The sequence below is a fragment of the Aethalodelphis obliquidens genome, unplaced genomic scaffold (genome assembly GCF_003676395.1).
Source record: "Aethalodelphis obliquidens isolate GAN/ISIS:26980383/991018 unplaced genomic scaffold, ASM367639v1 scaffold8, whole genome shotgun sequence".
Taxonomy (NCBI): domain Eukaryota; kingdom Metazoa; phylum Chordata; class Mammalia; order Artiodactyla; family Delphinidae; genus Aethalodelphis; species Aethalodelphis obliquidens.
In genome coordinates this window covers 11741890-11763542 of record NW_020837952.1, presented here as the reverse complement: position 1 = coordinate 11763542, position 21653 = coordinate 11741890, and the positions used below count along the sequence as shown (strand labels likewise).

Below are 21653 nucleotides of genomic sequence, written 5' to 3'. Positions count from 1 at the left end.
ATCAATAAAGAGGATGAAGTAAAAGCATTTTGAGGCAGAACAAAACTGAGAAATTTTACTGCCATCCAGCCTCCTCTGAAGAAGATTCTATAGGATGTCCTCAGATAAGAAAAGGAAATGATCCCAGACGGAAGACTGAGAAGTAAGATGGATTATTAAGCTATTAGTAAATAGGTATACTTAAACATATACTAACTATATAAAAACTGCAATAAGAATGTCTAATATGTGGTTAAAAATGATAAAATACTGAATAAAAACAGCATAATAAATTGGCCAGTGGGGATAGTAATCAGCTAAAGTATGCTATGGTTCTACTTGAAAAGAGGTTGGAAGTGTTTAACTTTAGACTTGAAATGTGTTTAAATAGCTAAGAAAGCGAAAGAAAGAATAGAAAGTGTAATTTTCAAACTAGTCAAGCCCACATAGAATTAAAAACCAAACTTCTAAACAACTTATAAATCAAAAAATTGTAATAAAAATTAGAAATTACCAGGACCTAAATAATACTACATATCAAGACTTTAAAGGCTGAATTTTGAGCCTTTCCCCCGCCCCTAATTTAATGAGCTATGCATAGGTGAAAAGCTCTACTCATCCCTGACCTGCCAGAAGTGACTATATTCCTTCCATATCATAAAGGAACTTTTTCCAACCCTCCCAACCTCCCAGTTCCCCAGATCACAGGGACCCTGCCCACAAGCTCCAGGCTTCTGACCACAGAAAAAGAAAAATAGTCCCTTAACCAAAGAGAAAGGTATTTCTCAGAGTATGATCTAGAAGCCTGCTTTGTCCTACTGGGCTAATTCTGCCCATATTATTCCTATAAACATGTACACAAGAATTCTTATAACTTCACGGTTCTGAGGGGCCACAGGAGTGGAGCTGTCTACTTGTGGACTGTGTGCTCTTTTCCTGCATATAGGCTGTTAGTAAACCACTGTCCTAATTTAAAAATTTAGGTCTGCGGTCCTTATTTCAACAACGGCCTCTAGATTAAGAATTAAAAACAACAGAATAAACCCAGGAAAAGTAATGGAAGGAAAAATTAAAGATAACAAGAGAACAAATATACAATAAAAATAAACGGTAAAGCCAAAATCTGTTTCTTTAAAACAACTAACACATGAGGGAAATGCAAATCAAACCACACTGACATACTACCTCACACCCATTATGCTGGCTATTTAAAAACAAACACACGAAGAGAAAAAAACAAGTGTTGGTGAGAATGTGGAGAAATTGGAACGTCTTGTGCATTACTGGTGAGAATGTAAAACGGTACAGCTTCTGTGGAGAACAGTATGGTGATTAAACATACAAATATATCCATCAGTTCTACTTCTGGCTATGTACCCCAAAATGAGTGAAAGCAGGGACTCAAACAGGTACGTGTACAACCATGTTCATAGCAGCATTATTCACAATAGCAAAAAGGTGGAAGCAACCCAAGTGTCCATCAACAAATGGGATAAACAAAATGCGGTATATAATACAATGGAATATTAATCAGTCTTAAAAAGGCATGAAATTCTCACACATGGATGGACCTTGAAGACATTATGCTCAGTGAAATAATCTAGTCAGAGGAGGACAAACATTGTATGATTCCACTTACATGACGTCCCTAGAGTCGTCAAATTCATAGGGACAGAAAGTAGAATGGTGGTTGCTTGCCAGGCGCCGGGCCGGGGGGATAGGGAGTTGGTGTTTAATGGTTATAGCATTTCAGTTTGGGAAGAGGAGAAAGTTCTGGAGATAAACGGTGGTAGTAGTTATACAACAATGTGAATGTACTTAATGCCACAGAACTGTACACTTTAAAATGTTAATTTTTATGTTATGTGTATTTTACCACAAAAAATAATTTCTAAAAAAAAAGCAAATTAAAAAGAAAACTAACTAAAGTAGATAAATTTCCCTTAAGACTAATCAAAAACAAGGGGGTCCAGCAAATAAATAATATTAGCAATAAAAAACAGTCATAAGAGATGCGGCAGTAATGAACCTATACATATTCTTTAATAGGAACATTGTTAAAATATTAATTTTTCCTAAATTGATCTTTAGAGTGAGTAGAATGATAACCAAAATTCCAGTGAGGTATTCATGGAACTTTGTAAGCTGATTCTGAGATATATATGGAAGAACAAAACGCCAAGAATGTTTGTGACACTTCTGTATGGGTCTTACCCTTCTAGATATTAGTACAAAATCAGAACAATTAAGATGGTGCAGAAAAATTAAAAATGGATCCTTCCCTCACACCATACACTAAAATCAAGTCCAGGCAAGTTAAGACTTAACTGTGAAAGGAAAAGTAAATACAACTTTTAGGAAATAGCGTAGGAGACTATTTTTATGATCTTATAGTAGAGAAGGATTTCTTAAACAAGATACAGAAAGCACAAACAAAAGATTGATAACCTTGACTACGTTAGGATTACCATCTTTGGTTCTTCAAAAGACAACATAAAGAGAATAAAATGGCAACGTGATAGCTGGGAGAAGATCTTTGCAATTTGTATAACCAAAGAGGGATTCATACCCATAAAATAGAATGAACTGTCACAGATCAATAAAGACAACACAAATAACCCAGTAGAAAAATGAGCAAGTACCCAACAGTCATCACACAGAAGAAAACTAATGGCCAATAAATATATGAAAAAAACTTCAGTCAGAGGAGTAGAAATAATTAAAAACATGTAGAACAACTGCAGATGGATTTGTGAATTTGTAGAAAGACTCTGAAGACGGCTTGGCATATGCATATCATATAACCCAGAAGCTCCACTCTTAGGTCTGTACCCTGGAGCAGTGGTTCTGAAAGTGTGGTCTTTGGGTCACATGGCATCAGCATCGTCTGAGAACTTGCTAGAAATACAAATCTTCAGGCTCAACCCCAGATCTACCAAATAAAACTCCAGTGGTAGGACCCAGGGATCTGTGTGTTAACAAACAACCCAGGTGTTCTTTTTATTCTGGTGCTGGTGTAATTCAATTTATACAAAAAGATAGCCACACAATTGTTTTTATGATAAGAATTGGAAGCAACCTGCATGTCCAACCATAGGATGGATAAACAAAGAATGAAATAATTCACAGTCCTCAAGTGAGAATGAACCAAAGCTGTGATCTTTAACAGGGAAGAATCTCAAAGACATAATGTTGAGTTTAATAAGCCAGTCATAGAAGAATACACATATTATGATTCGAGTTACCTAAAGTAGGAAGCTAACAATATATCACTTAGGGATACAGATATTAAAATTATAACAAAAAGCAAGAGAATTAACCCAAAATTTGGATAATGGTTACCTTGGGAAGAGAGGTGGCAGAGGGGAATGTGTGCTTGTGGAGAGGCCCATAGTGAGCTTCTAAGATATTTACTGGTAATGTTCTGTTCCTTTAGCTACATGGCAGATATATGATTGTTCATGTTATTTATAACTGTATATCTTTTTCATACATTTGTTTGTATGTTAGCTATGAGAGGCAGTGTAGTCTAGTGGTTAACAGTGTGGATCTAGCCAGACTGCCTGAGGTTAAATCCTGGTTCTGCCCCTTCTAGACTTTGTGAGCTTTGTGACCTTGGGGAGGTTTCTTAACCCCTCCATGCCTCAGATTCCTCATCTGTAAAATGGGGGTTCCAGTAGTCCTGACCTCATCCTTATATATAAAGTGCCTGGTATATAGTAAGCACTACTGGGTATTTGTTGTTGTTATTCTGTGTTTGTTGCTATACTTATATGTTTCATATATCTCACAACAACAACAAAAAATTCCTTCAGGAAGAAATTAAAGCTAGACATTCTTTCTCTTTCTAGAATTGTTTGTATAATTTTTCTCAGGCACAAAGGAATCGATGGTACTGCAAATAAGATTCTTTTATTTGAATTCGAATACATTTTTTTTCCTGTTGAGCTTTTAGTTGTAATCTGCGTTTTATATCCTACTTGTTAGCAGCATTCTCCTGTTGATTTTCTCTACTGTAATTATTTTCATAAAGCTTTGCGAAGCCATCTGACAGGTATGAGTGAAAAGGCACCCAACGCTTTTTAAAATCTCTCCAAGCTGGCTTAGTTTTCCTTACCAGCCCCCGTCTCTCCATGGCAACAAATCTGCCCTCCAGGGAGTGGTAACCTGTGGGCAGTGCTGTCACTGGGCAGGGGTATGCCAGGTCAGAATAGGTTCCTAGGTTCATGAGATCTGTTACCTACAGGGCTTACAGGGATCTCCATGGAACAAAAGGGCAGGAAAGAGAAAAGGTTTTGAATTTGCCTTTCAGGGAAAATGGCAAACCAAAGCCTAAGAAAGAATCCTGTGTCAGATAGATGAATGAGTGAAAGGAAAAGTTATAAAATCGGCACAGTTTCATTGCTAAGAGATGAAATATCTGGCTGGAGATCAGAAAAATTCTGGTTGGTTTTTGACATCTTAAAATAGTGAGACCTTATGGGGGAAGGTATCTTCTTTGCCAAATAATTCCCATTCAGATTCATTCATCTGGGAAATATTAAGGACCTATTTTATGAGCCATGGCCACTGGGGAAGAATTTGTGAAGAAAACAGACCGGATCCCTGTCTTCTTGGAGTTTAAGGTCTAGAGGTTACAAAAGCATAAGGAAGTTAGAATATGAACGATTAAAAAGGTAGCACAAGGGATAGGCAAGAAAGCGTCCCACTAGAAGGGATGTCTAAACTTAAACGTGAGGCGTAAATGAGTGTGTGTCAGTCAATGCAAGGTGGGGCAACATCAGGGAGAGAGAACATGGTGCTTTCAAGGAACCCAACAGTCAGTATGGCTGCCTGGGCTTAGTGTGGGGTAGTTTCCACAGATAAGGTGTGAGAGGTGAATGGGGCAGGTCGTGTCGGACCTCAAGCACTGACAAAATGAATGAATGTGAAGATGAGTTGGAGGGAAGAGAGTCTGTGATGATGATATGGAATTTGTGTAATTCATTCGTTCTGATCCACAGTCAGAAAACATTCTGGACAATCTGATGGTGAAAATATGAGGTATGGATTGTTTCTCTACCCCTCTGTGCTCCTTAGTAATTTAAGCCATATTGGGAAATCAGATAAACTTAATTTATTTCAAACTCGGGCCTTAGGCATTATGAAAAATGATGTTGTCTTTCACGTGTGTGTCATGTTTGCATGTATCTTTGTGATTCGGAAGGAAGGTACCACACTCACACCCAGGCTTAGTGTGTTTCCTCGGGAGGCGCATGGAGAGCTCAGTCCCAGAAGCCACGGCAGTGGGTTTCCTGACGGTGCCCTCCCAACCGGGAGCTGTTCTGACCTTTTCATGCAAAGTAGAAATAGGAGTGGAAGTCGTCCTAATAACTTTTAGCCTAGGTCATAATTTCTGTGATGAAGAAAGACCCGCTATCATACCCTTCCTGTGGCTCTATGAGTTCTTACTCAGCCAGAAGGATACATTTCTCCCCAGCTGTAGCCCAGGACCACAGGTTTGCCTATTTAGTCATGTGAGTGGTGGGAATAGAGGGTTTCTGGGTCCAGACCTGAGGGGTCTGACCAGGCTGGCTGATCGTTTGATGGAAAATGAGAAAGGGAAGTTGTTCTCTACAAGGTGGGCCTCCTGAGAGATAGGAAGGGCAACAAAGCAACAAGAACAACAAAATCTTTCTTCATTTGACGTTTTGAATGGGCCTGTTTTACTTTGAGTTTTGTTTTGTTTAGAAATTCAGCAGGACAGGAGGAGGCAGGGCATGAGTCCTGCGACAGGGAGGACTTGAAGGTTTTGCCATTTGATCACTTGGCTTTGTTCATGTTGTGTGTAGGTTTTTTCTTTTTCTTCTCCTCTTCGTGGAAGCCATTCTTGACAAATGGCTGGCACCGTCTTCCTCTGATGACATCCTTCCCAATAAAAAATTTAAAATACCATCTCCCCCTCCAGGATGCACTGTGAGGGAAGAGGTGATTAAGAGAGAGAGATGGTTGCGAAGTTCTGACCCTCACACCATCCTCTCTGGCAGAGGTGGGGTAAAAATGAGCTATGTGACCTTCCTGATCCCAGCGTATCTTACTAAGTCCTTTTGCTGTTTTGAACTGTCTCGAGAAAGGAACCAGAAAATTAAAAGGAGACCTTGTGGACAGGCCAGAACATGAGTACAGTTGCCCTTTTTCTTTCTTTTCTTTTTACTGGATTATGCCCTGAAGTGTAGCAGAGCTGGCAGCTCCGTGCATCCTTTGTGGGGTCATGAAATGAACCGTTGATAGGAAATATACCAAGTTCACATTTTCAGGTGGCGTGGTTGGAATTCACGGGGGTTGGGCTACACAACCTGTCATTCTCTTTACTAATTCCAGTAAGATTCTCTTAGGAGGCCTAAACATCCTGCAAAATTTGGAAAGGGTGCTCAGAGAAAGGCGTGGAAGGGGTTTTCTGAGGCAAGAGATCTCGGACTGATGATCTCCTCTGTAAGGCTGGAGGTTTAGTGGCAGGTCTCCCAGAAAGAATATTCAAAATGGAGGCAAGTACGTAAATATGCAAAGAAGATGCTTAGTCATATGTTAGAAAGGAATAAATTGTTAATATTACTAACGGAGATAGGTGTGGGCCAAGCTGAGTGGACCTCGGGCCAAAGAACACATGAAAACATGTCATGGATTTACATCCCAAATGCCCAGGCAAGACTTAGCAAGGATTTTTTTGCCCAGTCCTTCATTTCCCAAAACCTGTCTGTGGAAACCTCATCTTGGTAACTTGGACCAAATGACCCTCAGTGCCCCTGCCATGTCACTCTGGGGGCTTATGAAGGGGTATTAAATCTGTAAGTACCAACATACTGTAAACTCCAGACAGCATCTCCCTAATAAGAGAAGCCTTCTTGATGGTCACGCTTCAAATGTTCTTCATATCCATGCTGTCCTTGGCTCTGATAACTGTGTGCCACATTGATGAGGAAGAGATTAATCAGTAGAAAGTTAACAGAAAAACACCCACCAAAACTGACAGCAGGATATTAATGCAGGTATTAAATGCTAGTTTGTATTACCTTGATAATATGAACCATTTTGGCAAAAGACAAAGGTTCTTTTTATGAGATGTTTCTGTGAGTTGGCTGCCATATGTTTTGTTTTGTTTTGTTTTTGCGGTACGCAGGCCTCTCACTGTTGTGGCCTCTCCCGTCGCAGAGCACAGGCTCCGGACGCGCAGGCTCAGCGGCCATGGCTCACGGGCCCAGCCGCTCCACCGCATGTGGGATCTTCCCTGACCGGGGCACGAACCCGTGTCCCCTGCATCGGCAGGTGGACTCTCAACCACTGCGCCACCAGGGAAGCCCTGCCATATGGTTTTGAAAAACTATGCCTCAAATGTAAAAAGGAAGGGTTCCTCCCATCGCCGGCCCCAACCTCACATCAGTTACAGGTTTTAAGAACAAATTGGTGAGCGTTTTATGTCATGTTGAAGACTAGATAAAATCTGCATTTTTGTTTCTTTTGCAATGTTGAGCATATTCAGATCCGTGGGAATGTGGACGTCAGCCCACCATCCTGCCCTTGACAGCCTCTGAACTGCCCCCTGCCAGGCCCACCTTTCCTTCCTCAGTGCTGTTGATATGGCCATTGGAGCAGAGCTGTGTGGCCACTTAGTTGGAACATAAGGACATTTTATTTATTTAATTTTATTTATTTATTTATGGCTGTGTTGGGTCTTCATTGCTGCACGCGGGCGTTTTCTAGTTGTGGCGAGAGGGGCTACTCTTCATTGCGGTGCACGGCTTCTCGTTGTGGAGCATCGGCTCTAGGCGCGCGGGCTTCAGTAGTTGTGGCACGCAGGCTCAGTAGTTGTGGTTCGCAGGCCCTAGAACGCAGGCTCAGTAGTTGTGGCGCATGGGCTTAGCTGCTCCTCGGCATGTGGGATCTTCCCGGACCAGGGATCGAACCCATGTCCCCTGCACTGGCAGGCGGATTCTTAACCACTGCGCCACCAGGGGAGCCCCCATCGGGGCATTTTAAAGGGCTTCCCAGGGACGATCCAGAAGAAAATAGTCTGATATGCCCCCTCCTATCGAAATGTTGCTGTTTGGGATTTGAACTAAAACTCACACCACCTTGAGAAACCAGGAAGCTGGTGCTGGGGCAGAGAGGTGGACGAGGCCTGGTGGGTGTTCTCGCCGTCTCCCACGGGGGTGGTGAGCTCTCCCTAGTCCGTGGCCTTGCACCTGCTGACACACACCCCCCCAGGGGACACAGGGACAGTGCTGTGGGCAGCGGCTGTCGCTGTTCCCGTGTCTCAGGGTACTCTGCCTGAGTGAGGTCCCCACACTCCAGGCGGGACAGAAGCTGGTGTGAGCACGTTCGGTGGCTTCAGAGCCAGACAAGGGACACATGTGGCTCAGCCCCCAGCAGTGAGCCTGAGGCGGGCCTCCTCCCAGGACAAGTTGCCTGGTTCTGAGCACAACAAAGAGCTCCCTCCAAGTCACCCGCCCTCACCCCACCTACCCTGTTACCATAGATCCCTGCCAATGTTCCCAAGCTTGGGAGAGCTTTTCTACCTCTTAAATCTCAGAGGCCTGCTCAGAATGCAAAGAGGATTCCTTCTCCTGTTCCCATCATACTCTATTACTGCGGGGCCTCAGCAGATGGAAGCTGCCTTTTATATGCAAATATTCGGAACCCATTAATTCCCCAGTTCCTGCCACCTACCCTCCCTCTTGTAAGACCCTGTCTGTACCATCCAAATGGCAAATAGAAGTTCCTGCCCAACTAGAACTGTTGGCTTTAAGGCCAGTTTACAGCCTGAGGCCTGAAACGGACTTATTTTTGACACTCCAATCTGCTGATTCAGATGTGGTCTTGTGGGAAGAGACTCTACAAAAGGTGGATGACTGCGGGCAAAACTCTTGGTTGGGGAGAGAGGCCTTTTATGTCTAATGAGGGAAATGCTTTAGGAAGGTTCTGTTTACCCCGGCAGGACCTTTGAGGCATGCACTAGCATTATTCCAGATTCGAGAGGCTAAGGAGTTTTTCCCCAGCGCCCCCGATGTGGGCGGTCGTGCAGCCAGGCTGGGACCCGTGGCAACCCAGCCCACACCCGGGGCCCCTCGTACACGCCACTGAAGAGGTGAAAGAGCTAAGAAGTGTCCAGAGGTGGCAAGGATGACAGACGATGGAGGATTTGCCCTCTGGCCTCCTTCCACCCTGACTTTAGCGTCAGTGGTTGTGAAAAGAGCCTCTGGCCTTCCCGTGGTCCTTCAGCCCCTCTTCCTTTTCTGCATTTCTTCTCTCCCCTACTGTCCCTCCTCTGCTCCCTCTGGCTCGGCCCGAGGAAGCCTCTGCGCCAGGCCCTGTGCGCCTGCCAAGTCAGACCCCTCCCGACCGCCGCCCCTTTCAGCAGAGCTCGGCCAATCGATATGGAAAGCTTCAGCCAGAGAAGAAAAATGCTCGCAAAGTACAAAACTGGTCTCCCTGGGAGGCTCTTCGTTAGGAGGGGTGAGTACCCCAGCTACTCCCATACTACTTCCCGGATGCGGTCTGACCAAGCCTTCCGCGTGAGGCCCTCAGGCCGGGCCCTGCTGCCGCCCCACATCCAGCTTCCAGAATCACGGGGTTCCTCGCCCCTCGTCATCCCGGCCGGGGTATAACGGAATCCACGACCCTTTTGCTGTCATCAGCTGCACCATATTCTTCTCCGCTGCTCCCCTGTATGTCCTGTATTTGTATTTCATGTTTGACTCAAATTCTCTCCCGCCGCCTCCTGCGCCCTTCAGTCTCTGGCACGTGTGCCTTTGTGTTCAGCCTCAGCACCACACTCAGTAGAACCCTCCTGTCTTACTGCCACACGAAGCAGGCTTTTTTGTTACCAAACCAGACAGCCCTTGTCAGGTAGAAATTGCAGGAGAACGAAATGGGGGAGAGGAGAAGCAGTCCTTTCCCTCCAGAGGAAATGTCTCTTCTTTTCCTCAGGTACCAGTCTTGATATAAAGCAACCTTTATAGGTGGTTTATAGGTGGTTTCCTGCCTGGGGCAGATGGTGCTTGACTAAGGATGCTCATGAGTTCTAAAGTGTCCATCAGCCTGGCTGAGATTGGAGCTGGGGCAAAAGAAACCTCCTCCTAAGAACTAGGTGCCTGGGGTTGTGTTGAGGTGATCAGCTTATGAGGAAGGATCCCCACAAGTGGCCTCATTTTACCTAAACACCATTTGTGACTTCATTTCAATACTGCGTCTCCTGTAGCATGAAGGAAACCAGTCCTAGAGTTCAGCTGCACTGTTCAGTTACTGCAGGCAGCATCTGATCAGTGCCGTTCAGTTGTCCGTGCAGACTGCTCCTTCACAGGCGGGACGTCACATTCGCATTCGCCAGGGAAGCCTCGCAGAGAGAAGTCAGGTGGAGGAATCTGGCTCCTGGCCACAGTGTTGGAAGCAATGGTCCAAGGCGTTCTCCCTAAGCTTCCCGCTCAGGTTGGGGCATCCTCCCTGCAGCACGTGGATGATGGCAAGAACCTGATGAAACTGAGGTTCTGTGAGGAGGGGCGTGGGTAGGCCCGCCACACAGGAAAGTGTGAGGCTAAACCTCACACCACATGTAGGGTGTGGGAGTCCTAAGCCAAGAATCGCACCTAAAACATGTTCTAGAACCGGAAGAACCCAGAACGTCCCCCAGGAAAGGCACATTTAAAAATCTCTGTAGATAACCCAAGGCACACAGTAAACAGCCCTACCGAAGAGAGGCTCCTATCTTACCTTCAAGCCTACCATGAGAAAGGATAACTAGATACAACAGAGCCTTCCCTCTGTCCCCTCAAAGAAAACCTAACAGAACAGGATGAAGGAAACTTTAAACATGTACAAATAGAACCATAAGGTAAGAAGAGACGGATTTGGAAAAGAACCAAATAGAAATTTGCAATGGTGAAAAATATGTCATTGAAATAAAGTAACTCGCTGAATGGAGAGAATAGTAAACTGCTAAAGTATGAATTAGTGAACTGAAAGATATTACCAAGAGATTTAAAAAAAACAGGAAATAGGTTGAAATCTGGAAGGTAAAATGAGAAGGCTCTAACAGGAGAAAATATAAAATTATGGAGAAAACATAAAAAATAGAGGGGAGTCAGCATTCAAAAAGTTGATGGTTGAAAATTTTCCAGAATCAGAAATATCTTCTCAGTTTGAAGGAGTAAAACTAATTTCCAACCATGATAAATAAAAAGAAATCCTCATTTTTATGTCTCAGTGGAACTTCATACCATCAACAACAAAATGTCAACAATAACAGTTTAATAAACTACCAATGAGAAAAGACGTTTACTTATAAAAAAATGAAACAAGGGCTTCCCTGGTGGTACAGTGGTTAAGAATCCGCCTGCCAATGCAGGGGACACGGGTTTGAGCCCTGGTCCGGGAAGATGCCACGGAGCAACTAAGCCTGGGCACTGCCAACTGCTGAGCCTGCACTCTAGAGCCTGTGAGCCACAACTACTGAAGCCTGCACGCCACAACTACGGCAGCCCACGTGCCTAGAGCCCGTGCTCCGTAGCAAGAGAAGCCACTGCAATGAGAAGCCCGTGCACCGCAACGAAGAGTAGACCCCGCTCGCCACAACTAGAGAAGGCCCGTGCACAGCGACAGACCCAAAGCAGCCAAAAATAATAAATAAATCAAATAAATAAATTTATTTTAAAAAAATGAAACAAGACAGACTTCTCAACAAGAGAGGTCAGAAAAGATGAAATATTATGTCCAAACTGCTAAGGTAAAATAAGTCAGTCTAGAATTCTATACCTAATAAAGCTATGATCCAAGATTAAAGGCAAAAATAAAGATTTTTGTGGCCCCAAAACTTGGTGAGTTTATCCCTCACAGACCACTGTTAAAAGCATTACTAAAAATGTACTTCAACAGAAGGAAATCAAGTCCAGAAGAAAGGAATGGACTTCGAAAAGCAAAGAAGTTACTATGTTGGTTTATATACATTATAATAATGACTTAATAGGAGTTTAAAAACAAGGCAAAATTAAAATACTAGGCAATAACATTACAGATATAATAAGGCATTCTAATATCTTTTTATTTTCTGGAGAAGGACACAAATATTGATTGATATATATTAAAAACTTAAGCATAGCCGCTAAAACAACAGAAATAATCACTTCTCAACTAGTAGAGAGAGGAAAAAGGTATTCAAGAAAGCAAACAACCTGACAGAAATCAAGAAAGGAAAGAAAAATAGAAAATACTAAATAAATTGTATGTATGTATGTATATGTATGTGTGAGTGGTGGCAAAAATAAATTCAGAATAGCGTTTTTTACAACAGGTTTAACGTGCATCTTAGTAACTATAAAGGTGAGATTTTATTTTAATTAGCCATCTACCAATAATGAAATACACTTTAAATAATACGAAGTTTAGAAGTCCTACAGTGCCTTGTGGAATTTATCATTGGCGAATATCAGGTTGAGAAGGTAGCACTGAAAACGACTACGATTTCCTACTTAAGAGACTGCGGACAGCATTAACTAAGGATGATAGATGAGAAAGTCCCACCTTGGCAGTGAAAGTAAGTTAACATTTATTGACTCTTCCTGAGTCCTAACTGGGGCCTACCAAGGAAAGTAAGAAGAGCTGTGCCACGTGTCATGGAAGCCCAGACATAGGAGAACTTGAAGTGTGCCGTGGTGTGGTGGGCAAGCCAACCTCAACACCTCCCACCTCTGCAAACAAAAAGGAGAACTCAGAAGAAAAGACAGGAGATGTCAAGAATAAAGAAGATGGCCAGAAGTATGGTGTCTGTGCTGGAGAAAGGTCAAGTGGAATGAGCACGGAGAAGTGTAGGAGGCCGGATTAGCAGGGTATTGGGCCTACTGGTAAGAAATGAAGGAAGAAAAAGGGAAGTAAGAAATGGAGGAAGCAAAAATGGGTCTTCTCTCTCTCGAGAGTTCACCTAAGGGAAGACAGAATGGATGACAGAGAAATGCAGGCTCAAGGGACGTTATCTTGGCATAGGCAATAACCAGTTTTGAGAAGAAAACCTTAATTTTCTAGAGCCCTTGGGTTTCCTGGGTAACCATCTTTTCTAGGTGACCTAATGCCGCTTTTTAAAATACCAAAGCTAATTTTGACCATTTTTTCAATACCCAAAGTCTCCAGCAATAGCAATATCAGGATGGTCTCTTGCCTTTAACTACGGATGATGCTCTTATGTGACTTAAATAAAATGAGGTAGGCACTGTTTTGATCTTAACTTTTTTAAACTGAAGTATACTTGATTTATAATATTGTGTTAGTTTCAGGTGTACAGCAAAGCCATTCAGTTTTAAATGTATTTTTTTCAGAATCTTTTCCATTATGGGTTATTACAAGATACTGAATATAGTTCCCTGTGCTACACAGTAAATCCTTGTTGTTTATCTATTTTATATATAGTAGTATGTATCTGTTAATCCCATACTCCTAATTTATCCCCTCCCCCCTTTCCCTTTTGGTAATAACCATAAGTTTGTTTTCTATGTCTGTGAGTCTGTTTTTGTTTTGTAAATAGATTCATTTGTATTATTTTTTTCGATTCCACATATAAGTGATATAATATTTTTCTTTCTCTGTCTGACTTTATTTAGTATGATATTCCCTAGGTTCATCCATGTTGCTGCAAATGGCAATATTTCATTCTTTTTTATGGCTGAGTAATGGTCTATTGTGTGTGTGTATACACACACACCAACACACACACCCCCCACGTCTTTTTTATCCATTCATCTGTTAATGGGCACTTGGGTTGTTTCCATGTCTTGGCTATTGTAAACAGTGCTGCTGTGAACACTGGGATGCATGTATCTTTTCAAACTAGAGTTTTCATCTTTTCTGGACATATGCCCAGGAGTGGGATTGCCGGATCATGTGGTAGCTCTATTTTCAGTTTTTTTAAGGAACCTCCATCCTGTTCTCCATAGTGGCTATACCAATTTGCATTCCCACCAACAGTGTAGGAGGGTTCCCTTTCTCCACACACTCTTCAGCATTTATTGTTTGTAGACTTTTTTTAAAAATGAATTTATTTAATTAACTTATTTTTGGCAGCGTTGGATCTTCGCTGCTGTGTGCAGGCTTTCTCTAGTTGCAGTGAGCGGGGGCTACTCTTCGTTGGGGTGCGCATGTTTCTCTCGTTGCGGAGCACGGGCTCTAGACGCACCGGCTTCAGTAGTTGTGGTTCACGGGCTTTAGAGTGCAGGCTCAGTAGTTGTGGCTCGCGGGCTCTAGAGCACAGGCTCAGTAGTTGTGGTGCACGGGCTTCGTTGCTCCGTGGCATGTGGGATCTTCCTGGACCAGGGATTGGACCCATGTCCCCTGCATTGGCAGGCGGATTCTTAACCACTGCGCCACCAGGGAAATCCTGTTCATTTAACCTTTCATTTAACCTTGTTCTGATCTCAGCCGTTGCCCCATGACTGTGGGACCTGTGATTTACCACAGAGACCGGTCCTGACTTCCTTCATCGGTTTTTTTTAACATTTTTAAGTAACTTCCTTTTGCTGCCAGCCATCTTTTCTCATTACTTGCCATAATCTTCTGTGTCTAGTTTGCTCATGAGCTGAGTTAAGGTGTGTTCAGCCCTGACAGATGAATCTATGAACTAGTATATTGCCTCAGCCAGCTTTCTGAACTTGAAAGGCTAAGGTCTAGACCCTGGTCAATCACTAGGGTAATAGACATCAACTGATATTGATGGTAGCCTTTCCCTGTGAGGTTTTATCTCAGACATACAATTCAATATAAACCCAAGAGTAACCTGGGGTGAGCATGAGAGCTCTTCTGAATGTAGTATATGAGTGGCAGCATGTGGATAAGGGGGCATGTATTTGCCCCTTTAGCCAAAGGCCTCTTTGGAGTCCTTCCTGTTTATTTCGTGATCCCAGTAGGAAGAGAATCCTCAGGAGGCTAACTGGTGGCCCCTTCCCTCAAGTGTAACTGGACATACTTCTGCCTCAAAACTGATAATTCTCTCAATAAGGATAGAAAAAGAAGGTGTCTCTCCTACTCACCTACCACCCATCCTCTAGGAGGAAAGTCACTTATTTTGTATTAACTAAAATTGCCTCTCTCTGCCACCTTTAGTGTGTGCTTCGCCTCTCTCTGCCTGGGCTGTCTGAGTAGACTTGAGTCTCAGAGACTCCACAACCTGGAATCTTAACAATCCTGAGATTATTTGCTACAGACCTTGTTCTTAAGTAATGTAACAATGGGGCTAGATGCAGGTCTCTTTTAACATGAGAGTCGCTTAATCCGTAAGGGGTTTTAACAGAAGAAATGCAAGAGGCTTCTGGTGTTCTGAATTCCACAACTCACAGTTCTGAAGGCAAGGCCGAGTGACATTCCAAGCAGGGAAAGGCCACAGTAACATCAGGGTGGTCTGTTGTTTAAGGTCCACAGGCTGGCTTCCAAGAGGCCTTCCTTACAGGGTGACATTTATTATCGTGGTGATTTACCAGAGGCTGGCTTTTAGCTTCTCAGGTTCAGAAACTGGTTTAATCAACACACAAAGAACAGATTCATTATCAGAGCTGGGCTCACCTTAACCAAGCTTTCACGATTGATCTGCAAACTGAAGAAATGCCAGTTGACGTTTATATGGAGAAATAGGACTGACGTTCTTAAAGTACACATGACTAGCTCACTCTCTGTCGGCAGGCCACACAGGGAGGCAGGTCATAATTAGAAGGTTATATGGTGAACATGAAATCAAAATCAAGGGCAACTGTGTATTCTATGGCAGAAGCTAAGAGTCATCCATCCTCACTAAATATGGTCCTACCAGTGGAACTACATTTCTTTGAAATCTGTTGGATGAGACTCCCTCTGCCTCAATCTGTATTTGGACAGACACCTGCCAATGTTTTTGTCTCTTTGTTTTAGGCCTCCAGGCTAACCTAGGCTACATACACCCAAATCACCTCCCACATTAGTCTTTTTCTAGATTTTAATGCTTTCCATCCATTTATGGCATAGTCATTAATTCTTCTTTGAGCTTATGCTCTAAGTCTCAGGGAGCAATCTTATTTTCAAATTCTTGGGGATCCCTCACTGTACTTACAGTGGTGAAGAGAAGAGTGTGGCATTGATGACGGTGCAGCTTGACCACACCGAGGTTTCCCAGTCATGTACCAATAAAACCTTTGCATTTTTACTATGCTCCTTTGCTACCTGCGCTATCATTAACATTTTTCTTTAAATCAACTCACTCTTTAAAAACAATTTATTTAAAAAGGAGATTTACCCCTACCATAAGTGGAAAATGACGATCCTTTGTCCTAAAAGCAATGTGGCTCTAAAAATAAACATTGGAAACAAAAGTTCTTATTTTTCCCATATACTTTTTTAGCTACACACTGTTTGCTGTAGAAAGCTCTGAGCCTGAGCAGATATGTGTTAAAGATACACCAGCACGAAACTGGGACTCTTTTGTTGACATCAAAATTCTCAAAAGAGGACTGAAAAGCAGAACAATTTAGGAGGTTATTTATTGTATGTAGAATCTTGTCCATCTACCACCTAACTAGTAGTCTCACATTAGGCATCACACATTTGGGAAAAAGATGGCCTAGGTTTTTTGTGACTTTAAGGGTGTTTGAAAACAGTTCATACAACTGTAGTGATGCCTCCTTCCCAGCCTCGCCTGACCCCCGATTCTGCCTGATGCCACACTGACAGTCTCATTCCTGCCTCTCCCTGTACAGGTACACACTGGCGGCTCAGGACCTGGTGATGCGTGCCCGTGGCGTCCTGAAGGACAGAGGATGGCGGATATCCAATGACCGACTGGGCTCAGGAGATGACATCTCTGTATATGTCATTCCTTTAATACATGGAAACAAACTGTCATGAAAACAGCCCAGGGTTTTAGAAGGACAGAAGGGAAGAAAGCTGGGATGCCTCTGGGCGGGGCGGGGCTGGGAAGTGCCCCAGCAGAGTTCCAGACGATGCCCCTCCTCCCTGCCCAGGTGGGAAGCTTGCTGCCGAAAGGCCTCTGGCTGAGCTCCAAGAGGACCCTTGGGTTTCAGTTCCCTCTTTAGTAACAGGTCTGGATACTCAACAAGAGCAAAACATAAAGGCTGCGACTGAGTGTTGTGCTTCTGTCGGTTCCTTTCATAGGCCTCCTAGGTGGCCACTGCCCATTTGGGAGCACATCCGTCATATTTATTTTATCCAGAGTAGCTGGGGCAGCCCTTTGCGGGTGTCACTGGCAGAAGACTCTTCAGCCTGCCAAGCTGCCAACTTCCCTACGGGTTAAAAGTGCTGCATTGGAGAGTTGGGGATCATGCCTCAGAAAATGTAAGCGCCCATCTTCTAGTAAGCCTGAGATTTATTTCAGGGAACACTGTGTGTGTGTGTGTGTGTGTGTCAGGGAACACTGTGTGTGTGTGTGTGTGTGTGTGTGTGTGTGTGTGTCTCTGTCTCTGTCTCTTTACTGTTTTTTGGTGCCGGTGGGGTGTGGCAGGGAATTTTTTTTTCTTTTTTGACATTCCTTGAATCTTAATTGTTTTCCTTCCATAGAACAGGTCTGGGACTTTCCAGGCCCCTGTCGAGGAATCTGTGTGTCCAAGTCCAGCCCAGACTGTCCCCATATCCCGTGGCCCACACCACCCAGGCCGCCATCTGGAGCGGTGCCCTGGCTAATGGAGTTCAGTCTTTGTTATGTAACGGTTTTTCCCTGAGTTGCATTTTCTCACCAAATCAGTGTGTTTTTGTGGAAATATGGGTGTTTCTCTGGACCCACAGTTCCTCTGTCATCTTCAAGGGCCCCCCTGGTGTGGGTGAGGTCTCTCTGGGAGAGTCGGGATTTCGTTTCTGGAACGGTTGGCCCTCCCCCACCCGCTGTACCATAGGGACAGACACAAAGCAGGGTTGAAGCGAGCAGGTTAAGAGGTTCCTTGTATCAGTCAGTTCACCACACCCCATCTGAGGACCACTCCTCCATCTGGATCCAGGTTCCGTGGACCAGGACCGTCCCCAAGCCCCCTCCAAATAACATGTTAAGGAGCAGAGTTCTGTCAAGCGCTGTCTCTGCCTCCCCATCATATCTGGGCAAGGCCCGCTCGGAGTGGCCGTTTGATAAAAGTGAATTTGAATCAGGCTGACTGGTCATTCTCAGGCTGGACCCTCTGTTCCTTCTCCACGGAATCATCTCCCAGCCCCCCAGGTACCGAGATCCCTGTTCCCACTGTCACTCCACCTCTGGGTGTTCCTCACAAGAGCAGCGGCAGCCAGCGTATCAGACCTCCCTGGTGCATCTCGGCCAGGAGGACTCGCAAAATAGATTTTTAGAAATCACTTTTAGGCAGACCGCTTCTGGGCATGGGGGACCTTATAGAGCAGTGTCCAATCACCGAGTCTTCTCCCTACGGACCTCCTGTGGTAGCGTCACCATCTTGACTACTTTTTGTAATAAGACGTGCTTCCCACCCATTAAAGACAGAGGTCATTGATGTGATTCCCCCCAGAAGGCTGGAGAGCCAGTTCCACTTCTCCTGTGTGTTCAGTCCCTTCCGCAGAGGGGAGGACAGGAACCTTTCCTCTGGGTAGTGGGTCGCCTGCGCTTACATTCTTGGAATGTAGCTATTTTCTTAGGAATGTCCTGGAGCCTTCCTGCTTCGGAATGTATTCATCCCACAGTGTGGAGACAACCGCTGGTCTGGCAGGTGAAGTATGGCGGGAATTCACCCACCGAGTGTTTGCCAAAATGTTGTTTGGGAAGAACTGGACTCACTGGTCCCTTGTCGGGAGTCATCGTCATCTGACGGCTTCCCTCCTCCTTCAGGAAATCTTAGCCACCCCCAGCGTCTCTGTGGGGAGAAGTCTGTGGTAAACCATTTGCTGCCCTGGCAGAACAAGATGCTCTGGGGAAACAGGCAGGCATCCTACAACAGCGTGGTCCGCTTTCTGTTGCTGCTCTGACTCTCAAAACCACGTACGAATTCGGAAATGAGAAAGTTGTACGTGGAGGGCTCTGAGCTGCCTTCTTTGGGAGGCTGTCCTCGCAAGCAGTCACCTCTCCCCCGTGTCTCCACTGCCTTTCACTTCTTTTATTTCCTGGGCTTCTCTCTGGGCCCTACCTTGAGCTGCTCTGGTTTTACTCCAGGCACCAGAGTCAGAGTTTGCATGTGCATATCGTAGGGATGTCACGACAGCCTGGACTCAATTCTCCAATTCATTTCCTGCCAAGGCATGTCTCAGCAAAAACTCTGGAAGCCCCTGATTCAATTTATCCTGAAGTTTTGCGTATTTAGTCCTACTGGATTTAGTTAGAAAGGTGTCCAGGAATTCTCCTCATAAGCCCCCTTGGGTGGAAAGATCTTAGTAGCAAGCTGAAGCCATGTTGTCAGTTTGGGGGATTGGAGGGAAACCACAGATGAGATGAATAAATCAAACGTGGAACAAAAATGATCTGTTAATGCCCGCGGCAGGTCTGCCCAGCACCGATATTGCTCTGTGAATTGAGCTTACTCAGTTTTAGCCTCATTTTTCCCCCTTGGAGCATTCCTGGAAAGGTCAAAAGGCAACACACTCAAAATTCTGCAGAACATATTTATACGTGGTTCTGTGATCTTGCGTATCTGACTTACAGTCAAGTCTGCTTGCCCCAGTAGCCTCAAAGGAAGTCTTATTTAATAAAAAGCTTTCGATTTCCTAGTCAAGTCTTTACGGTTATCTGGGGGGGGAGGGGTGTGGCCACTTCCTTAAATGAAAGCCTCTCTCAGTTCTAAATCTCTTTGCTGGACTGGCACTAGCTCTTCAGAATATTTGGTGACACTCTTTTCCTTAAAGAGAGCAAACTTGCACTCCATCCACACTGTGGCATTTTGTCAGGCAACAGGCAAACCTGTGTTCTCTCAAAACCTGAAATCGGAGCAGTACCAGACCCACAAAACTGGAGGGTGTGTTCTCCTGTGGTTGTGCTTGCCTAACTGCTGTTCTTACAGAGGGAACAGAGAAGTGAAAGTCGGGCTAGGCCAAGTACTCAGCTGTCTAATAGGACAGAACCCCCAAAGTGGGAATTTGTTATTTTCCACAGTTTACAGTTTTGGGGAATTTGGGGTATTTAATTTCTTAATCCCTAGCAATTTACCTCCATGAGGCTGCATGAGGTCAGCTGTGCTCATTCTTTTTGTGCTCTTCTAAGTATTCATTTACTTCTTGGAAAGAATCACAGCTGTCAGTAGATACTGGTGGGCAAGGATGAGAGTCCCAGTATCCAGAGTTGGCCTCAGATCTTGGCCATTCGGGCAGGGTTTTCGGTTCACCAAGAGCACTAGCGTGGAAACACTTGGAAAAAAAACTCTCACATCTTTACGACTCTGGTCTACCCTCCTTCCTCATCTGCCAATCAACTTTATTTACAAGGCCACGAATAGTCAGTGGTTTTCTTTCTCCACCACAGTCTGAGGATCTTACCTTTCCTTAAGCAGCCCAGCAGCTCCACTGCTTTCAGACTGAACATGTTAAACTTTAATGAGATTCTATTTTTGGTAAGTTCGTGCTATTGGGACACATGAAGAAAGCAGTGAGAGTCACTATCTATGCAAAAACCCACCAGGCTGACCCTAAAAGGTAGCGGATCTAAGAAAATACTAAAACAGTATCTGGCCACCGGACAGAATTTTACATTAGGAACTTGGATTTTTGAAGACTTTCAGTTGCAGAGACATGTCACAGCCTGCGCACCATAAGCCCCCCAAGTGTACTTTGGTTCTGTGTTGGGTGATGTGACTTATGTGCATACACTGGGATTTTTCAAAGGACACTACATGAGCAGCCCCACCTGCCTCTTCTGTAAGTACCGTGGTGGCTCTTTGTGGTTTGAGTGTCAGTCCAGGGAGTGCTGCTCTTTATAATCCACATGATTTGTGTAAATAGCTTTAATTTTGCCTTTGCGTCTTAGATGTTTTGTTTATGTAGCGCCCAGGTAGACAGTGACCAAATGAGGCTTTAAATGTATTGTTTTCTACTGTGATGTACTTGAAGGAGAATCTCGTGTCCTCCACTCTTCCAGTCTTCCATAGTATTTTGTGTTTGGGGTGTCCTGAGGTTACTCTATTACTCCTGTTTTGCCTCCACTTTCTTTGTTTCTTTTGGAAACCCAGGGAGGTCCACAGTGGAGATCATTTGTAAGCAATGTATCATGGTCTGGGTTTCCAAGAAAATACCCTACGTACAGTGAATGAGAGGAATCTGCCTGAAAATGGTTTCGGAACCATGTACCTTTATGCTTTGTGATTGTGAAACCTTGACTTTTGTAACCCAAAAATGAAAACTGTTTAGTAAAGGGGATCTATTTTGTGTGTTTTGAAACTTAGGTGCAATGTTCCCTGGAAAAAGCTAAAGAAATGTATATGCTCAATGCCATTTTAAAATAAAATATTATACATATGTATATAGGACACCTTTAGCAAAACCTTTTTGTGTCATTTCGTTTAATTCACTAAGAAGTTTCTTCATACCAGGTAGTGGAATGAGTTGAGAGGGTCATGGCCTCATGGGGAGTCATCAACTGTGAACAGACTCAAAATCAGACGGGAATGGATGCCAACACTATAAATCTTCACAGGAATCAGCGGTAAGAGCTGTACATTTCACCAGTGCCTTTAGAACTACCATGGATATTACTCCCAAGAACTACT

General features: G+C 44.0%; 1 protein-coding gene across 2 annotated transcripts in view; it reads left to right on the top strand.

Annotated features, from left to right (window-relative positions):
* PPM1H (protein phosphatase, Mg2+/Mn2+ dependent 1H) overlaps positions 1 to 21427 on the top strand; it is a 262221-nt gene extending 240794 nt beyond the window's left edge. The window contains exons 10-11 of one of the 2 annotated variants that reach the window (XR_003432865.1): positions 16713 to 17325; positions 17530 to 21427. Coding sequence is in view for 1 of the 2 variants with exons in the window: in XM_027106890.1 (XP_026962691.1) it covers positions 16713 to 16860 (148 nt within the window). In the remaining variant the exon portion in view is untranslated. Of the gene's footprint in view, positions 1 to 16712 lie in introns of both variants that reach the window. The other variant, XM_027106890.1, reaches the window with a different exon arrangement.
* Positions 21428 to 21653: the final 226 nt, after the last annotated feature.